Source organism: Giraffa tippelskirchi, chromosome X (assembly GCF_054371585.1).
Source record: "Giraffa tippelskirchi isolate mGirTip1 chromosome X, T2T-mGirTip1v1.2.pri, whole genome shotgun sequence".
Lineage (NCBI taxonomy): Eukaryota > Metazoa > Chordata > Mammalia > Artiodactyla > Giraffidae > Giraffa > Giraffa tippelskirchi.
The window spans coordinates 13,499,200-13,517,490 of NC_137289.1; the positions used below are offsets into that span (position 1 = coordinate 13,499,200).

Genomic DNA, 18,291 nt, shown 5'->3' on the forward strand with positions numbered 1-18,291 from the left:
TGTACCAAACGGAATTGACTTTATAAAAAATAGGAGCATTAGTAAATTTGCAAAACTTATCACAGCAATCTTATGTGTGTTTATTCTCCAGAAGCTGTTTAATAAACACTATCTTTAAAAGTTGTAAAGAATGAATACACATTTCCTAGTAGCAAAAAACACTACTAGGCTGAAGGAATGCCCTATTCAATTTTTTAAAGCTAATTCTACTAGAAGCAGCAATATTTGAGTTGGAAGACTTGTCTATGGAAAAATCTGAACATGGAAAGGCTCGGACTTGGGAAGACTAATTTTGAAAAGGTCTGGATCTGGGGAAAGTTTGGAAGACCTGAACTATGGAACATGTTAAAATACCTGGATATCGTAGACACTGGAAGACTTGAATGTTAGAAGACCGGTACACCGGAGACGTTGGAAGACGTGGATATTGAACCTGCTTTTGGAAGACTGAGTAGTTGTTTGGAAGACATGGAGATGCTGGAAGACGTAGAGATGTTGGAAGACGTGGAGATGTTGGAAGACGTGGAGATGTTGGAAGACGTGGAGATGCTGGAAGACACAGAGATGCTGGAAGACGAGCAGATGCTGGAAGCCCTGGAGATGCTGGAAGACCTGGAGGTGTAGGAAGACGAGGATTTTCTGGAAGACACACCTTCGTTGGAAGACAAGGATTTCCTGGAAGACGTGGCTTTGTTGGAAGACAAGGATTTCCTGGAAGGCGCACCTTCATTGGAAGACAAGGATTTTCTGGAAGACGTGGATTTCCTGGAAGGCGCACCTTCATTGGAAGACGAGGATTTTCTGGAAGACGTGGATTTCCTGGAAGGCGCACCTTCATTGGAAGACTAGGATTTTCTGGAAGACGTGGATTTCCTGGAAGGCGCACCTTCATCGGAAGACGAAGATTTTCTGGAAGACGTGGATTTCCTGGAAGGTGCACCTTCATTGGAAGACGAGGATTTTCTGGAAGAGATGGATAGGCTGGAAGACATGAATTTGATGGAAGACACAGTTTTGTTGGAAGACAAATATTTTCTGGAAGACATGGATTTCCTGGAAGACATGGCTTTTCTGGAAGACATGGATTTTCAGGAAGACCCGAATTGTCCGGAAGACCTGGATAATTTGGAAGACGTAGATCTGCTGGAAGACCTGGAAGTTATAGGAAGACATGAATTTTCTGGAAGACGTGGCTTTGCTGGAAGACCTGGGTTTAGTGGAAGACATAGATTTTGTCTGGAAGACGTGGATTGACTGGAAGACTGGATTTGATGGAAGACATGGATTGGTTGGAAGACTTGTATTTTTCTGGAAGATCTGGATTTGATGGAAGACGTAGATATTTCTGGAAGACGTGGACTGAGAGGAAGACCTGGACTTCTTTCTGGAAGACATAGATTGACTGGAAGACTTGCATTTTTCTGGAAGACATAAATTAGCTGGAAGACTTGGATTTGGTAGAAGACAAAGATTTTCTGGAAGACATGGGTTGGCTGGAAGACCTTGAAATTGTTGGAAGACATGGATTTTCCTGGAAGATATGGATTTTTTGGAAGACCTATATTTGCTGGAAGGCTAGATTTACTGGAAGACATGGATTGACTGGAAGTCATGGATTTTCTGGAAGACTGGTTTAGCTGGAAGACCTTGATGTTGCTGGAAGACTTGGAATTAGTTGGAAGACTTGGAGTTGCTGGAAGATCTAGAGTCGGTGGAAGACCTTGACACTGGTGCCATTGGAAACCCTGGACATTGGAGACATTGCAAGCACAGGATGTTGGAGACATTGGAAGTCTTAGATTTTGAGGACATTTGTTATTTTGGACATTGGAGACATTGGAGGCCCTGAGTGTTGGTGTTAATGGATACTGGAAGCCCTGAAAACTAGAGACACTGCAAGTCCTGTACCTTGGAAGCTCCAAACATTGGAAGATATGGAAAATAAAAGACCTAGACATTTAGAAATCTTAAAATCAGAAAGCCTGGATATTGGGAGACTCTGGAAAACCTGGATATTGACATATTTATGTTAAAGAACATAGAATTTGGACGATGTAGTTTTCATGATGCTGTAAGGCAAGGATGTTGGCAGCCCTGGACATTAGGACACTTGGACATTAAAAGATCAAGATATTAAGAGACCAAGCTATTCAAACACTGAGGATGTTGGAACACCTGAATGTTAGAAGACCAGGTTCTTGGAGATATTGAAAGACTTGAGCATTAGAGGAACTTGTGATGACAAAACATTGTAAAATCAGGATTTAGGAGACACTATAAGTTGCAGGAACTGAACTATATATGTGCTGGAAGATATTAGAAGAGCTAGACTTTTGTACACAATGAAATACATGAACTCTAGAACATCTCTCTAGGAGGCACTGGTGGATTGGGAACATAGGGAAAAAATGGCATTTAGAACTCGGGACCCTGAAAGGCAAGACATAGAATTAGAAGATTAATTTTGGGGAATATTAGAAGACCCTGATATTGAGGAGATTAGAAGACATTGGCAGTGAAGATACTGCAGGCCAGAGAGTAGAAAACATGGAAATTGTAACATGTAGAAGATCTAGAAGATCTGGCAACTGGAGATATTAGAAGACACATAGCTCAGAAGACCTGATATTAGAGACACTGAAAAACTAAAAGGACTAATCTTAGTCCTTTTTAATCTTAGAGCTATTAGAAGGTCATATTGAAAAATATTGGCAAAGTTGAAAGACTTTCATACTAGGATCTGATGTAACATCAAAAGACATAAGACTAACAGTCTTTATGAATATAGCATCTCTTCCACTAAAAAGTAAAACATAGAGAAAGGATTTTTAGGAAGATGACAAAGAGGAAACAGGCAAATTCAATTAAAAGTAAGTAGTTTCTATAGATTGGAACATATCTCATAGTTTCAGTGAACTGGGATTCTGGGGGTTTAGCAACTGACAGCACAAAAATGAGGAATTATCAAAGAACAAGCAAAGACATGGCCAGGGGAACTACCTGGCTTTAGATCAGGGGTCAGCAAAAGTTTTCTGCAAAGGATCAGATAGTAAATATCTAAGGTTTTGCAGGCCACATGGTTTCTGTTGCAACTACTCAACTCTACCACTGTAGTGCCACCTTAGAAAACACATAAATGAGCTGGGCCAGACTTGGCTCAAGGGCCTTAGTTTGCCAGGCCCAGCTCTAGATACCACAACTAGGGTGTGGTAAACTTTAAGTACATTCCAATCTAGCACTCATGGAAAAGAGTGGATAGAGCAGTTTGAAGCCCAGAGGTAAATAAAGATCCTATGCATGTGATGCTATTCAGGAGACAAAGCTGGCAGGAAACTAAGAATGAAGTTTAGATCTCCAATTAATTGTTTCAGGGCCCTCAACAAGGAGATTTGTATTCAGAGCCAAAATTAAGGGGGTGGTATTCAAGGCCCCAGCCTAGGGGGATAGGGTTCAGTGAGGATGCCCTAATTTAGTAGATTGGAAGCTTAAGAAGAAACTCACACAAAAATATTTTCTTAAAAGAAGAAACTCACCACTATAGACTAGGGTTATCCTGCCAAGATTAAGCATCACCCACCAAAAGAGAGAGAGTCCCCAGCCAGGGCAGCCAAGGACCTAGTGACAAAGCTCTCACTCTAATTCCCGTGTTCTTGTCATCCTACCACTGCCAAATAATCTCTAGGTGTTTGCAGTGATGGAGGAGAACAGGAAGGAGATTACAGCTTGGTAGGTTCATCTCAGGTACTCTGGCTTCAAACAATAAGTTTCTGATTTCTGGTCTTACTCACCCGAGACTGATAAACTTAAGAGATCAGAATTGAGCTATAGGCTAAAGACAGGGCTGAGGAAGGGAGGGACTATCATTTATATTGCAAAAAAGAAACACTGGCAGACAAAACTAGTTAAGGTACACTGAGATTGGGCCCAGACTTCAAGGTTAAGTGGGTGAATATATAGACAATGGGCAGCCATAGAAGATTTTTCAATAAGAAAGTACCAGAATCAGAGTTTGCACAAGGAAAGTCAGTCAAGAGGCAAGATGTTGAATGCCAAAAACTACTATATATACATATATATATATATATATATATATATATATATATATATATATATATATAAAACTAGAACACCAAAGACTCCAGGTTAAAACACTTAAAAGGTTGGATGGGATGTGAGTTATGAGACCATTATAGTTGAATTAAGGTTGAATTAAGTTGAATTACATTTCTGTTGCTCAGCAGACATAGCATCTGTATTACAATGAATACTTAGCATTCTAAATATGACTATTTCAAACTGCTTGAATGCTATCACAGAATACATGAAATACAATACAAAGAAGTTCAGAAGCTAGTTGTAAGGAACTGTCTTGTTCTCATCTAGTAAGATCACTTAGACATCCAATTTCTCTCAAAGGCAGCTGAACTAATACTTTGTGGTTTAAGCACACCAAGGTCTATATAGCTTAAGGTCCCATATAGCTTTCTCTTTGGCTCCTATTAACAGAGTCACTTAGTTATCTTAAAAGTGGAACCAGGTGGATGGATTATTTTCTAAAGAATAGAAACACATCCATGTGAGAAAAGTCGTTACCCTTAATCACTATATAAATAAATAACCACATTATAAATATATCATATGAAATCACTAAGGTCAAGGTATAACAGGGACTAAGGAATTATTGTCAGGTATCCCTCACAAGCAAACAAACAGAAATATTTAACATCAATGTTTACTCCTTCTCTCTTCGTGAGACCATCATGTATAACTTATTTTGAAGGAAATCAGATAAAGTTTGGCAAAGATAGTGAATGATCATATTCTAGTTCTTTAATGGTTATTCACATTAAAATAATAGTGATAGCAACAACTTATTGAGCATTTACTTTATGCCAGGCACTGTATTAAACATTTCATATTTCAACCTCATTTTACAGATCAGAAACTGAAGTCTGAAATGGTTTAAAAACATGGCCACAGTTACCTAGCTGTTAATTGGCAGGGATAGGATTGCAAGCAGGCAGATACCTGAACTTGATTCCCAAGCCTAAGACCCACGCTAATTTCTCACACCTCAACAGACTAAGGGTTATTCTGCCAGGACTAAGTACCACTCACCCAAAGAGAGGGAGTCCCCAGTTCAAGGCAGACAAGAAGTCGCTGGCAAAGCCCTCACTCTAAGTCCCATGTTCACATCATTAGGCCACTCATCATACCACTGCCAGTTAATCAAGAACCAACTCTGGGTCTTTGCAATGATAGGTTGATTTTATCTTCGGCTTTATGTAGTAATGCAAGAAAAATGAAGTGCAACATCTCAACCACACTAGATTCATATTTAACTTCTCTCCATATTTGTTAACGAAATGTACTATTTATCCTTTCACCTATTTTCTACTTGATTTTATAGTTCCCCAGAGCATATACACTCTGTTCATAGCACATATTTATTTCTGAACTCTCAGGAAAACAACCATAACACACTTACATCAAAGGTCTTTAAAAGGTAATAAAACTATGCAAAGTTCAGTGAGTAATGTATTTCATAGCACAAACATGACCCATACACTCTTTGAGACTATACAAGCTGTAGAAGCCCTTTATTAGCATTCAGGTGCTGGCAGCTATATGATCCAAATGTGTAGTTTAAAGAGCCTTCTTTGCATTTTGATCTTAAAAGATTCTAAGCAAACAAAATGCTCTTTTTCAATGTAATGTCAGTTTTCTAATATTTTCTACAAATTTCAGCAACCTGAGCTATCCTTTCTCTCTACCTGCTTTGTCTTTCTTTTCTTTCTTTTTGCCAGTTGTTAAATATGTCTGTAAAGAAAGAAATTTCCATGTGCTTCATAAAATTGAAGACCAGAATTTACCTGAGTCATCTGACAACAGGAAGATCCTTTCCATTCAAATTGTATATAAAATATACCAAAAGAAATTTCAGTTCTTCAATTTTAGGAATTAGTCTTAACTTAAAAAAGAAAAAAGGAACACCCATGTACGTGGCACTGTTATCATTAACTTCTATTTCTATCACTCAGTCTAAACCAACTTTCACATCCTCCTGTGTTCTGCAGACCTGTGTGTGCTCAGTCACCCACTTGTGTCCGACTCTTTGTGACCACTAGGCTCCTCTGTCCATGGGATTCCCCAGACAAGAATACTGGAGTGGGTTGCCATTTCCTTCTCCAGGGGATCTTCCCGACCCAGGGATGGAACCCCCATCTCTTGTGTCTCCTGCATTGGCAGGCAAATTCTTTTACCACTGAGCCACCTCGGAAGCCCTGATGACTTGTTAGACTGAACCATATTAAAATGGCCTTTTACCCTCATCAATGATACTTCTTAAATTATTTGAACTGGATATTGCCATAAACAAGAATTAGATCTACCCCAGTATTTTATTTCAAATGGTCTGGGCCCTAGACAAATGTTTCCATATATCAAGCCAAAGTCTAGGCATTCCTACCACCACCAGAATCATATAATAGTCAGTTTCCCCTTGTATTATTTTATATTAACAGTTCCTGATGGATGCTATTCAACTTAAAGTTTTATTTCTCTATTTCTGGTCAAATTAAGACAAAAACTTGCCAATGCAATAATCTCAATAAATGATAAACTTATCAGGAAACTACATTCTTTAAAATCATATGGAACTGCTGATTATACTGGTAAAATAATCATTCGCTTAAAACTATTTACCTCTAGGTATGATTAAGAGTACCCCAGTTATCCATGGAACCTTGAAACAGTTAACATATTTCTCTGCTTTGGTTTATGGAAATGAAACAAAATATCTAGTTTTATTGACAATGTCTATACATTATATATATAATGCAAACCCTGTAAGTCAGAGTTGATGTTACATTGGTTTCCCTTTCTTCTATGGCATCTGTGACTAACTCTTTTCTGAGAGGGAGTAAAACATAAGAAAGCCTGAGCCACAAGAACCATTTTTAAAATAACAAGAGTACAAGACAGTAGTATTACTACTTACCTTGGTCTCTATGAAAGGGCTTAGGTAGTCTCAAAATCAACCAATGAGGCTGATGCACCTTTCTCTCAAGGTAACAATGTCAGAGATAGAAGGACATCAGAGACCAAGTGTTCCTATTCTCTCCTTGGACAGATAAGGAAAGAGTAGGATGATTTGAATAAGAGCATCCATTGAGCCCGTGGCAGAGTAGAAAATTGGAATCGAGGTTTCCTACCCCCTGGGGCTCACTATCATTTGTGTTATATTTTCTATCATAATTATGGTTTTCAACAGTAGTGGTTTTCAACCATGACTCTATTAAAAAATCACTTGAGTAGCTTTCAAAATCAACAGCTGCTGGCCTCATTCCCGATTTAGCAAGTCTAGGGACAGATCCCAGAAATCTGCTTTTGAAGCTCCCCATAACGATTTTGATGGGCAGCCAGTGTTGAAAACCACCATGACTTAGAGAAGAGTGTAAGCTCCCCTGGCACTATGGTGAGTCCCTAGATCCCTATCACCCAGTAATGGGTTTTCAACACTCATCTGCCTCTTTGGAACATGTTGAGGAATGTCTGTCATCCAAACTGTAACTACGCAAGCCAAGACTTTTAACTTTTGTATTCTTGTCCCCTTTCTCTGATCACTGCAAACTCAGATATAGGGAACCTATCTTTCAGATTTTCCAGGCTAGGGGAAAACTTACTGTATTTCTACCACCTTTGGGGAAGAGGATATTTAACCATTTAAATCACTTGGAAGACCAGATATAAGAACAGAGAGGATGGATGGCAATGAACTCTAGCAGCTTCTCCTCCTTGATTAGGTACCAAAGTTAATCCAGGAATCCGCGATAAATGTACTGCCTTCCAGGACACACCATGCCTTTCAGTATCTTATACAATTGCTGCAAAACAAATGAACTTATACCAAATGAATTAACAAGGGGATTTGTATCCTTTCTGTTGAGACAGCAAGTTAGGCTTAAACAGAGTTAAAATAAATTTTAGGGTCAAAAGTGTATCAAAATGAGTAGCCCCCTCCTTAGGTCCTAGAGTTGACCCTCATTGTAAGGGAATTTGTGTTGGAGGAATTTATGAGCTTTGGAGGGAAAATTGGGGCGGAGAGACAATTGGTTTGTTCATCAGAATAAAACACTAAGTAAAGTGAGCCTTGATGAAATTTTACGAATTTTACATTAGCAATTGAGATTGTTGGACAACTAATTTCTATTTCTCTCTGAGCTCAAGGTGAAGAATACCATGCATCACTGAAAAGGCTGATAATCACAGTAGTAACAGTGAAAGAATGGAGAAAACAGGATTTTATCTGCATATGAGTAAGCTCAGTCTCCTGCATGGATCATCACATCATCAAAGCTGTCAGAGTCTGAATCCCAGGGTTCCACTGTCTGTGTGAGGTCTTTCTGTCTGCCATTTGTAGCATGGGTTTGCATGACGCAGTCCGATGGTCCAGCCTCTTCTCTCTGTTGAAGCAAGCAGAGAGAAAACGCTTACTGGCCTTTGTTTGAAGGTTTCTTATTCCTGCCTTTATAAGGTTGTGGGTAATCATTTAAGCTTTGCCTGAAAGTCAATAAATATTCCACCAAAGGATCTCTTTTCTCTGAATCATCACAGCAATTTGATTTGTGGAGTGGGTGCTTCAACCTTCTTCAAGTTCTGGAAGTTAACCTATACTGACTTCTTTCATCAACTTGTGATGTGATCAGGTCTCTAACAGTTGAAATATTTCTCAACTATCTTCTGAGGGTTAGAATCTAACAGTTCAGCAATGTCACTTAATTCACTGTCTTCAAATCCTTCACCACCCAAACGTTTTTGCAGATGCTACATTTTCAATTTCTTCTGGCACTGGAAGGAAACTTTCAGAATTAGTTACAACCTCATTCTGAAATTTCTGCCAGGCTCCATTAAGGGCTGATTATTTTATTTCTCTCACTGACTCTTCTACTATCATCAAAAGCATTACATATGGAGAAATTTTGATGAGCTACTTTCACAATAATTTCAGGTGTCTCTCTCATAAGAGTTGCCAGGTAGTCAAATATACTCCCAAGTGCATGGGTTGAAGGAATGGAGTTGTACTGGGGTAAATGGAGATGACTTTAACACAAAGATCAGCATTTACTATCACACTTTTATCAGTGGGAGCCGTGTTCAGAACCAGCAACAATTTGAATTCAAGATGTTTTTGGTTTAAATATTGTTTAACCTCAGGAACAAAACACTTCAAAAACCAATCCAAAAAGAGTTTCTCAGTGCTCCATATCTTATGGTTTCCCTGCATATACACAGAAAAGGGTTTCTGGCATTTTCTCTTAAGAGGGCAAGAACTGCAGAACTTGTGAAGCAACACGGGTTTAGTCAGAAAGTCACCAGAAGCATTGGAACAAAGAACTTTGGAGCTTATCTTTCCCAGGCTTGAAGCCTCTGGTCTTTGTCTCCTCCTTTGTAATAGATGTGCAAGTAGGCATGCACTTCCAGAACAAGACTGTTTCATCAGTATTGTAGACCTGTTCAGGCATATAGCCATTTTTCTCTATCCATTCCTTCAATATTCTGCAGTGGCTTCATGATCTGCTTCCTCTGCCAGCCATGTCTTTTCATACAGACCATGGTGGTTCCTAAACTTATCCCACCACTCATGATGAATGTTACAATTTTCCATCCAGATCAAAATTTAAATTTGCATGTTTGTGATGCTTGCAAGTAGATTTTACACATAGAAAGAGGTCTATTCAGCCTTCTCTGTTTTAGAAGCCACAAATGCAAATCTCTTTCCTTTTTGTCTATTTTGGCATTTTGAGTTGTATGATTTTCTCAATGATTCTGGTGTGCCTCTGATGCACTGGCCTTAATAGCTTTCTCATTTTTCTTTATTGATTCATTAGCACCCAAAAATGCCCTACAGAGGTCTTGGTTTCACCATTATCAAGCATTTCAAGAATTCTCATTTTGTTTGCCACCTTTTTTGTCCTCTTCACCCTTCTTGCCTCTCTATCATTTACCTTCTTGGTTTTTTGCTTGGATACCATTCTTATTCAAAATTACAGCTATTGAAAGTTTTCTGTCTCTGAGCAATACACAACACTATCATATAAAGAGCAAATGACAACATTCACAAGACAAATAAAAAGGGTAAAATAGCTTTGGCATGACTATACATGTGTGCAATTGATGGTGGCAGAAGCAACAAAGGGTAGAAGAACCAGGGTACCAGCAAGCAACCCAAATGTTGGTCCTGTCACGTGAGATACTCAGCAAGACAACATGATGGTAACTGGAATTTGCATATTGTCCCGAAACTCTCAAAGGTGCAGACCAGGTAAACTCTAATTTCATATGAGAATGACTTGCAGTTGTGAAGGGATCACAGAACTCAGGAGTCAAGGTCAGGCTACCAGGCTGAGATGAGAACAAGTATCACCACCTAGGAAAAAACAGACACAAAAATGGGAAACGAAGACAGGAACAGAAGCAGTCTGAACAAGTAGCTTAGCAGCTAGTGAGGAGAACAGAAATGTGGAATAATAATAATAATAATATCGGCCAAATTGCCCTTACAAAAGTTAGACCAATTTGCATGCTCACTAAGAGTGGATAAGAGTTCTTTTCCCCCATATGTTCACCAACATGAAATACTATCCACTTCTGCAATCTGTGCCAAGCAGAAGGTGAATCACAAAGTATCTCATTTTTAATTTTCATTTCTTTCATCATCATTCCATATGGAAAGCCATTTCTATTTCATCTTTAAATTGTCTGTTCATATCCTCTGCCCACTTTTTAATGTTTTTCTTAATGACTTGCAGGCACTATTAACATATTGTGTGTATGTGTGTGTGTGTGTGCTCAGTTGCTCGGTCGCACCCAACTCTTTGTGACCCCAAGCAATGTAGCCCACCAGGCTCCTCTGTCCATGGAATTCTCCAGGCAAGAATACTGGAGCGGATTGTCATTTCCTTCTCCAGGGGATTTTCCAGACCCAGTGATCTCCTGCATTGGCAGGCAGATTCTTTACCACTGAGCTACCTGGGAAGCCATTAGCATATTAAGGAACTCTTATTTTTAATTCTATATTGTAAACATTTTCTCCAAGCGTGTCATTTATTTTATTTTGTCTTTTGCCATAAAGATGTTTCAAATATTTATGTAGTCAAATGTTTCATGCTTTGCTTTTAAAAACCTTCCCCTCCCTAAGAGGATAAAAAAGCATATAAAACTAAAATACATTTTATGCATGCAAATAAGAGCATTAAAAACTGAAGCGCCAGGTAGGGAGAATGACATGACTCTATATTTAACTAAATCACTGGGTAAAACTTTATTCAACCAATTTTCCAATGATAGCTATACTTCTACCCATAATATTCACTTTGGGTCAGAGTTTAATCCTGTGTTCTCTGACTTTGCTAAGGATATGCCACTTTTGCAAGATGCTGGAGCCAAGTTAATGTGAAGAATAAAGACTCGGAAGTAAACTTTCCACATTAGCTTTCAGTTCTGCAAGCTGTACAGACTTGAAGCTTTTAGTGAGAGGGTAACAGGCAAGAAGGCTAGGGGCCCCCAAACAGAGGAAATAGGCTGCAAGTGTCAGACGTTATTTTCTCTCTCTCTTAAGCGGCAGGAGGAAACAAACTACAAGTATCAGACTTTTTTCCCTTCCCTATACAAAATTAAAAGGAGGTTTCTTTTAAATTTTCTGTTGCCATGAGGACACCTGGTTCCACCTGAACTTAACTTTTCTCAAACCTTGAGCCAACCAATGCATTTTTCTTATGGAAAAGTTTTTCTTTAGCTATGTTAATGAACTATGTATTTACCTTAGACTCTGTGTTTCTTCAAGTCAGTTTTGACTAAGACAGAACCAACTTGACAAACCAGTATGTTTTCCTCATGCAAATGTTCTCTTAAGCTATGTTAATGATACTATGTATTTGCTTGGAAACCTGCCTTTCTTTAAGATTCATGTCAATCCTCTTATGGCCTGGGATGACTCACCTTGTGCCAATGTTAACTCAAATTGCATGTTGTGGGTGAGGGGCCTGGTGCCACTCTCTGAGTTTTGAGACATTTCCTTTCTCTAATCAGCAGCCTGCTAGTAGGTATATAACTTTCTGCTAAAAAAATAGCAAGTAGCAAAGGGGCACTCTTTCTGCCCCCTTCTGATGTCTATGTCAGAAGCTTTCTCTATCTCTTTTATACTTTAATAAAAACTTTATTACACAAAAGCTCTGGGCGATCAAGCCTTGTCACTGGCACCAGATTGAATTCCTCTCCTCCGGAGGCCAAGAATCCAGGCGTCTTTCATGGCTTAGCAACAACCTTTCATTAGGATGATAATAAATAATGGAATCAGTTCAGTTCAGTTCAGTTCAGTTGCTCGGTCGTGTCCGACTCTTTGGGACCCCATGAATCGCAGCACGCCAGGCCTCCCTGTCCATCACCAAATAATGGAATAACAAAGGGCAATTCTTTGCAAGGTATATTTTTCCAAAGTACATTTAGCTAGAGAGTGTAACATCATGCTTCTAGTCCTTGTGAATCTGAGAATGCCCGTCACCCTCTATGAGGAGACATGGAGCCTGGCTGGTTGAGCTCTGTGGTCATGAGCTGGGGCTCACCCTGTTCAAGTGCCCAAAAGGGCAGAAGGATCTCAGGATGTTTTTTTCCTGTTAGCAATTTCACCAAGAACAAAGAATTTTATAAAACATCACACCCTTTGAGGATTTGTATGGACAAATAAGACTGAGTTCGTTGCAGCTTCTGTTATGAAAGGACATTTGGTCACAAGGAGTTTGCTTTTGTAAAAATTGTGCAGAACTAACATCCTTCAAAAATCTTAAAACATACACACACGTGCAAGTGGCGAGTTCAAAAAGTACAGACCATCAAAATCATTTAACATTTTCAAGTATAATACTCATAAATGGTAACCAGTGGTGAGGTTTCCATGAGAAATCTTATTTTTTTTTAACATTTATAAACTACCCACAATGCATTTACTAATATGTTAAACAAAGTTGTCATTCAACTGGCTTCTGAGACCAAAGGGCAGTAATAGGGCACTTCAAAAGTAGATCCTCATGATCAAAAATTTCAGCTATTCATTCATTCTCTTCAACTTATGCTGACAAAAGTGCTTATCACGGACAAGGCCACATGACCTGAGGAATAAAGACATGAATTAGAAAATCTTGATCTCAAGGAACTTAGTCTCCTAGGGAAGATAAATAGAACTCACTATAAGGGTAGAAAGCCTCATATAAGAGTTGCAAACAATGTATTATGGATTATGGGGGCCTAATCTGGCCCTTTCTGTCCATTTCTTTTATTTTCTTGGCCATGTGGGATCTTACTTACCTGACCAGGGATTGGACCCAGGTCACCGCAGTGAAAGTGCTGAGTCCTAACCACTAGACCGCCAGGGAATTCCCATGTCCGTTCCTACTTTATCTACAGTGGTCCAGGCCCTTCTCATTCCTCATCTGAAGAGTGATATAAATTTCTAAATCTGTCTGCCATTCAACCATATAGACCACACTGCCTCCAGAGCAGGCTTTCTAAATATGGGATCTGATCCAGTACTTCCTCCACTTTAAATCACTCCCATGAAAGACGTCCCCATGGCTTATTGAATAAAGCCCAAATTCCTCTGTATAATGGCGCCTGCCTACTTTCCCCATCTTATCTTTCACTACATCTTCCCTTCATCCTCTGTAATCTACAAGTCAGCCAGTTAAGGGGCTATTTCAGTCATCCAGATTTCCTTAACCTTTAACGCTAGTTCAAGTATCACCTCTAACAGGAGCCTTTCCCTGCTCCCTCTGGCTATCTGAGAAGCACTCGATGACTGTCTGGGAAGCACTGATCAAAGCTCTCAGAGCCTCCCTCCCATGCTTACTCTGGTTACAGCACAAGCATTTCCCTGTAGTGATGTTTCCCTGTGTATTCATCATTTGTGACTATCTCGACAGTATCTGGAACAGAAGAAGAGATCTTCATTTTATTGCACAAATGCTTACAGTAGAGAGAGTAAGAGCTACATGCAACACTCACAAAGGGTCAGCATTTGAATTGGACTTTGAAGAATGGGTAGGATTTCCAGTGTTTATGGAAGGGGCGAGTGAGTGGGAGATGAAGAGTAAAGGAACTGCTAGGGAAGTATGGGGATTCAGTTAGATGAGGCTGAAACATGGATGTTGTGGCTGAAGTGGATGTTGCTGCTGTGTAGTCACTAAACGTGTCTGACTCTTTGTGACCCCATGGACTGTAGACCACCAGGCTCCTCTGTCCATAGCATTTTCCAGGCAAGAATACTGGAGTGGGTTGCCATTTCCTCCTCCAGGAGATCTTCCCAACCTGGGGATCAAACCTTCGTCTCCTGCATTTCAGGCAGATTCTTTATCACTGAGCCACCTGGGACAAGTGGATAGTCAAAACAGGAAATTGGAAGTCTGTTGAGGAAAATCATGGAGGGCCTCCAATGCCAGATTTCTTTGGTGAAATAGAGTTGTGCTGAACTGTCCTGATATTAATGAAAGGGTTTATGGTTGCAATGAACAGAAAAGCAGATGTTTAGGATAAATCAGACCTATTCTTCCCTGTTACTAGGTCTCAACACAAACATTCCTAGGAGAAAAAGTTCTAACTAGTTGTGTCCTAAATAATTTAGGGATATCCTGCTGATATTCATTATCACATAGCTATTTTGTTCTTGCTATTTCAATCCTTGGTAACAAAGACAGTTATGAAACATCTTCACTTTCCTTTCCTGGTTGGATGGGTTATTAATCAAATAGACATCCATACGTTCTTAAATAATAATCTATTTACCCTACTAAAATTTCATGGAAAACAGTGCACATTTCTTTCTGGATCCAAGCAATCTTTATAGCTCTGAAAATTCTCCTTCCCACCCCACCCTCGACCCCTCCAAAATGTCAAAATGGAGTGTATGTAGTCACAGTGCCCTCTGCTGGCTAAAGAGAGGAACAGCTAAATCCGGGAGGAGAAGGAAAGCAACAGCTCACAGAGCTGCGGTGCGATGCCAGCACTTCCCCACTTCTTCCTGTTTTATGTTAAGCGGAATGTTGAGTTAATAGCTCCTCAAAGTAAGCTCCTGAAGGTAAGCTCCTCAAAGTAAGGGCTTCCTTGGTGACTCAGATGGTAAAGAATCTGCCTGCAATGCAGGAGGCTCGGGTTTGATCCCTGGGTCAGGAAGGTCCCCTGGAGGAGGGCATGGCAACCCACTCCAGTATTCTTGCCTGGGGAATTCCACGGACAGAGGAGCCTAGCAGGCTGTAGTCCATGGGGTCTCAAAGAGTCGGACATGACTGAGCGACTAACACACACACACAAGGTAAACAAACACATTTAGCAAGGATCGGGCAAGCACTCCAACAAATTTCACTTTTTTTTTCCTGTTCTTTTGGAGGACTGGACACACTCAAAGCTTCCAAAGATTTTTTTTTTTTTAAGAAGAGGCACATAAACAATAGCTTCCCTGTCTCCTCCATTTGCTCAGCCTCTTGACCTCATTTTCACTGGCTTTCATAAGACAAAAGAAAGCTTTCAGTTAGGGAACTCTTTAAGGAATCTGGCAATCAAGGACCCAGTGGCCAGCCTCTTCCTAATCTGGACTACAACCAGGACACCTCCCAAGTTCAGGCTAGATGCCCCATTTATCCTCTCTCTCAACCTTAAGATTCATGCTGAAGCTGAAGCTCCACTACTTTGGCCACCTGATGCGAAGAATTGACATTAGAAAAGACCCCAATGCTGGGAAAGATTGAGGGCAAGAGGAGAAGAGGACAACAGAGGACAAGATGGTTGGATGGCATCACTGACTCGATGGACATGAGTTCTGGGAGTTGGTGAAGGACAGGGAAGCCTGGCCTGCTGCAGTCCAGGGGGTCGCAAAGAGTCGGACACGACTGAGCAACTGAACCACAACCTTAAGGACAGCGAACAATAAGAAAAATTAAAAAAAAAAAGATCAGCAAAAAAAAAAAAGTTTCAAGGGATAGAGACCATTGAAAGGCGATTTTTAGTCAGAGCCTAGCGGAGTCTCTGGCCACCTGCTAGGAGAGTTAAAAGCCGTAAGATACGGGGACATGCACTGCAAATGATGGAGTGTGATCCTCATTAAAGGTGTTTTTATCATTGCAATCTCAGACTGAATTGCAATGCCAGGAAACGTTCGTGGCTGGCCCGCGAGGAATAAGGCGTCCCCAAGTTCAGAGACATCCCTTTTTCGGCAAAACCATTTCAAAAGCCCTTCCCAGCCTCTTGTGGGTCCTTTAAGGTATTTATATTCAACCCAGTTCTGAGTGGGTTCCTAAGCCCTAATTAAGGGACCACCGCTTCCTTTTGTGCCTCACTTCCGTGGGGTGTTTTGTTTTGTTTTGTTTTTGGCGTTTGCAATGAATGCGGAGTTTTGTACCTGAGACCCTTAGGTAAGCTCTCACCTTCGTCTCCGCGCGCCACACCTTCCTTGCCACCTTCTTGAGCAAAGCCCGGGTAGGGAAGCCGCAGTCCATTTGCCTTCCCCGAAGCCGAAGAGGCACAGACAAACTTAAGTCCCAGCTCATTGCAACCGGAAGAGCAAAGAAATAAAAACCACAGAGGGCTAGGAGTTAGGACCACGAGAGCGGTGGGAATAACTGTGAAGTTGCCTTGCCAAGTCAGGGGTTAGGGGGAGGCGAGCAGGGTCAAGTCCCTCCCAAGTCAGGCTCGGATGATGTCTTTATGTCATATTTTCATACTTTGTTCTTCTTGGAATATTTTTGGCGTTAACTTTGCACTTTAAAGATACTGCATTAAAACTTTCATCTTCATTCCTAAGTATCTCGTTGTCCCCTGCCCCTTAAATTTTGGGCCTCAACTCAAATCCCCTGGCGATGGGTGTGATCGTGAAGCTAGAGGCAGCTCGGAGGAGGATACTGGGAGCCGACGATACTCCGGATCGCTCGCTCGGCTAATTTGGGGGTAGACCCCCTCCCCCGCCCCCGAGGGCAACCTGTTTGGTTCAAGGAGAACACCGAAAGGACATCGGCTCACCTGCTTCCGGCTGCTCCAGACTCCGCGATCTCCTCTGCTAACAGCCGAGACCCGCTCTGCTCCCGGTGGGGAGGACTCCTCTTGCGTGTGCAGGGCGGCGGCTCGGCAGCAGCTCCCCTCCGCGCCGCCGTGCTTATCCCGCGGCTCTCTGGAGAGACCTGACCCCCAAGGGAGGCCCACTCCCTCGGCGCGTGGCGGGCTCATCCCCCGCACGGATGGGAAGACCGCGTGCTATCACTTCCGACCCGATCGATGACTGTGGGTCAGAACACCACCTCGATCTCCCCACCCCAAGCCGCGCCTCAACTCGGTCCTAGCAGCGGCGGCCGAGAGGCAGTCTTGATTAACTCGGTCTCAAAGCCCAAGGGATTAAAGACTCCACGAGGGTCTGTAACAGTCTCTTGGGCGGGCGGCAAATGGGACCGAGCATCAGATCTGGGTAGGATGTAGCATTCGGTGTCTTTCGTGAAAAGTCACCGAGCAAATGAAATCTGAGCCAATATGTAGTACCAGGGGTGCCTCCAAACAAATACGCCCTCAAAGCAAACCCACCAATCGCTGCCTGGGCAGCCTTGAAATCGCCATCAAGAGGCATGAACAAGAGTTTAGAGAAGGGAACGGTTTCTGGTAGGATCTGGCCAAAAATAAGCCCAGCCCCTCAGAATACCAGCGGGGGCGGGGGTGGGGTGGGGTGGAATTTGTTGTTTCCACTCAGCTCCTTAATAGGACCTCGAGTTTCTCTGATGCTCTCTACAAATGCCCATCCGCTGATTACTCCAGGCTTCTTGCAAAGCTTGTCTGAGACTGGCAGCTAAGAATGCTAAACAAATACTTCTGGAAAAATGAAAATGGATGTGAGCCACGGCTGTTTAGGCCACATAGTTGTTCTCATGTGTTAAGGTGCACATTTCCCTCAAAGCTCCAAAGACATACTTTGCTTCAGGAGGCCTGTCTTCAGATTTTTGATTATTTTTCAGGCCTTAGTCAATGCATCACAGACAACGTCCCTAAATACAAGAACCAATGCCAGATTTAGCAAATAAAAACATGGGTCACCCAGTTCAAGGTGAATCTCAGATAAACAGCAAATATTTTTTCATGCAAGTATGTCCTTTACAGTATGTGGGACACACTTATACTTTCAAAAGTATTCGTTGTTTAACTGAAATGTAAATATAACAGGGTGTCCTGTTTTTTTCCTGGCAACTTCTAAAAATAATGCAATAACTA

At 41.2% G+C, this 18,291-nt stretch overlaps 1 protein-coding gene and 1 pseudogene across 2 annotated transcripts; one reads left to right on the forward strand and one right to left on the reverse strand.

Annotated features, from left to right (window-relative positions):
- The first annotated feature begins 468 nt into the window (after positions 1-468).
- Positions 469-1,651, forward strand: LOC145536650 (uncharacterized; annotated as a pseudogene).
- A 5,136-nt stretch (positions 1,652-6,787) lies between these two features.
- On the reverse strand, positions 6,788-17,543 carry LOC145535835 (uncharacterized). Of its 2 annotated transcripts, XR_014075510.1 has the most exons (4): positions 17,062-17,543; positions 16,470-16,587; positions 10,322-10,429; positions 6,788-8,465 (listed from the first exon to the last, which is right to left on the reverse strand). XR_014075510.1 is itself a non-coding variant. In XM_081564175.1 (3 exons), exons 1-3 carry the CDS (start codon positions 17,263-17,265, stop codon positions 13,120-13,122), a joined length of 369 nt encoding a protein of 122 aa, XP_081420301.1. In that variant the 5' UTR covers positions 17,266-17,529; the 3' UTR covers positions 12,475-13,119. The 2 variants fall into 2 exon arrangements, 1 of the variants encoding a protein (XP_081420301.1); XM_081564175.1 differs by lacking the exons at positions 6,788-8,465; positions 10,322-10,429 and adding an exon at positions 12,475-13,166 and having other exon boundaries at positions 17,062-17,529.
- Positions 17,544-18,291: the final 748 nt, after the last annotated feature.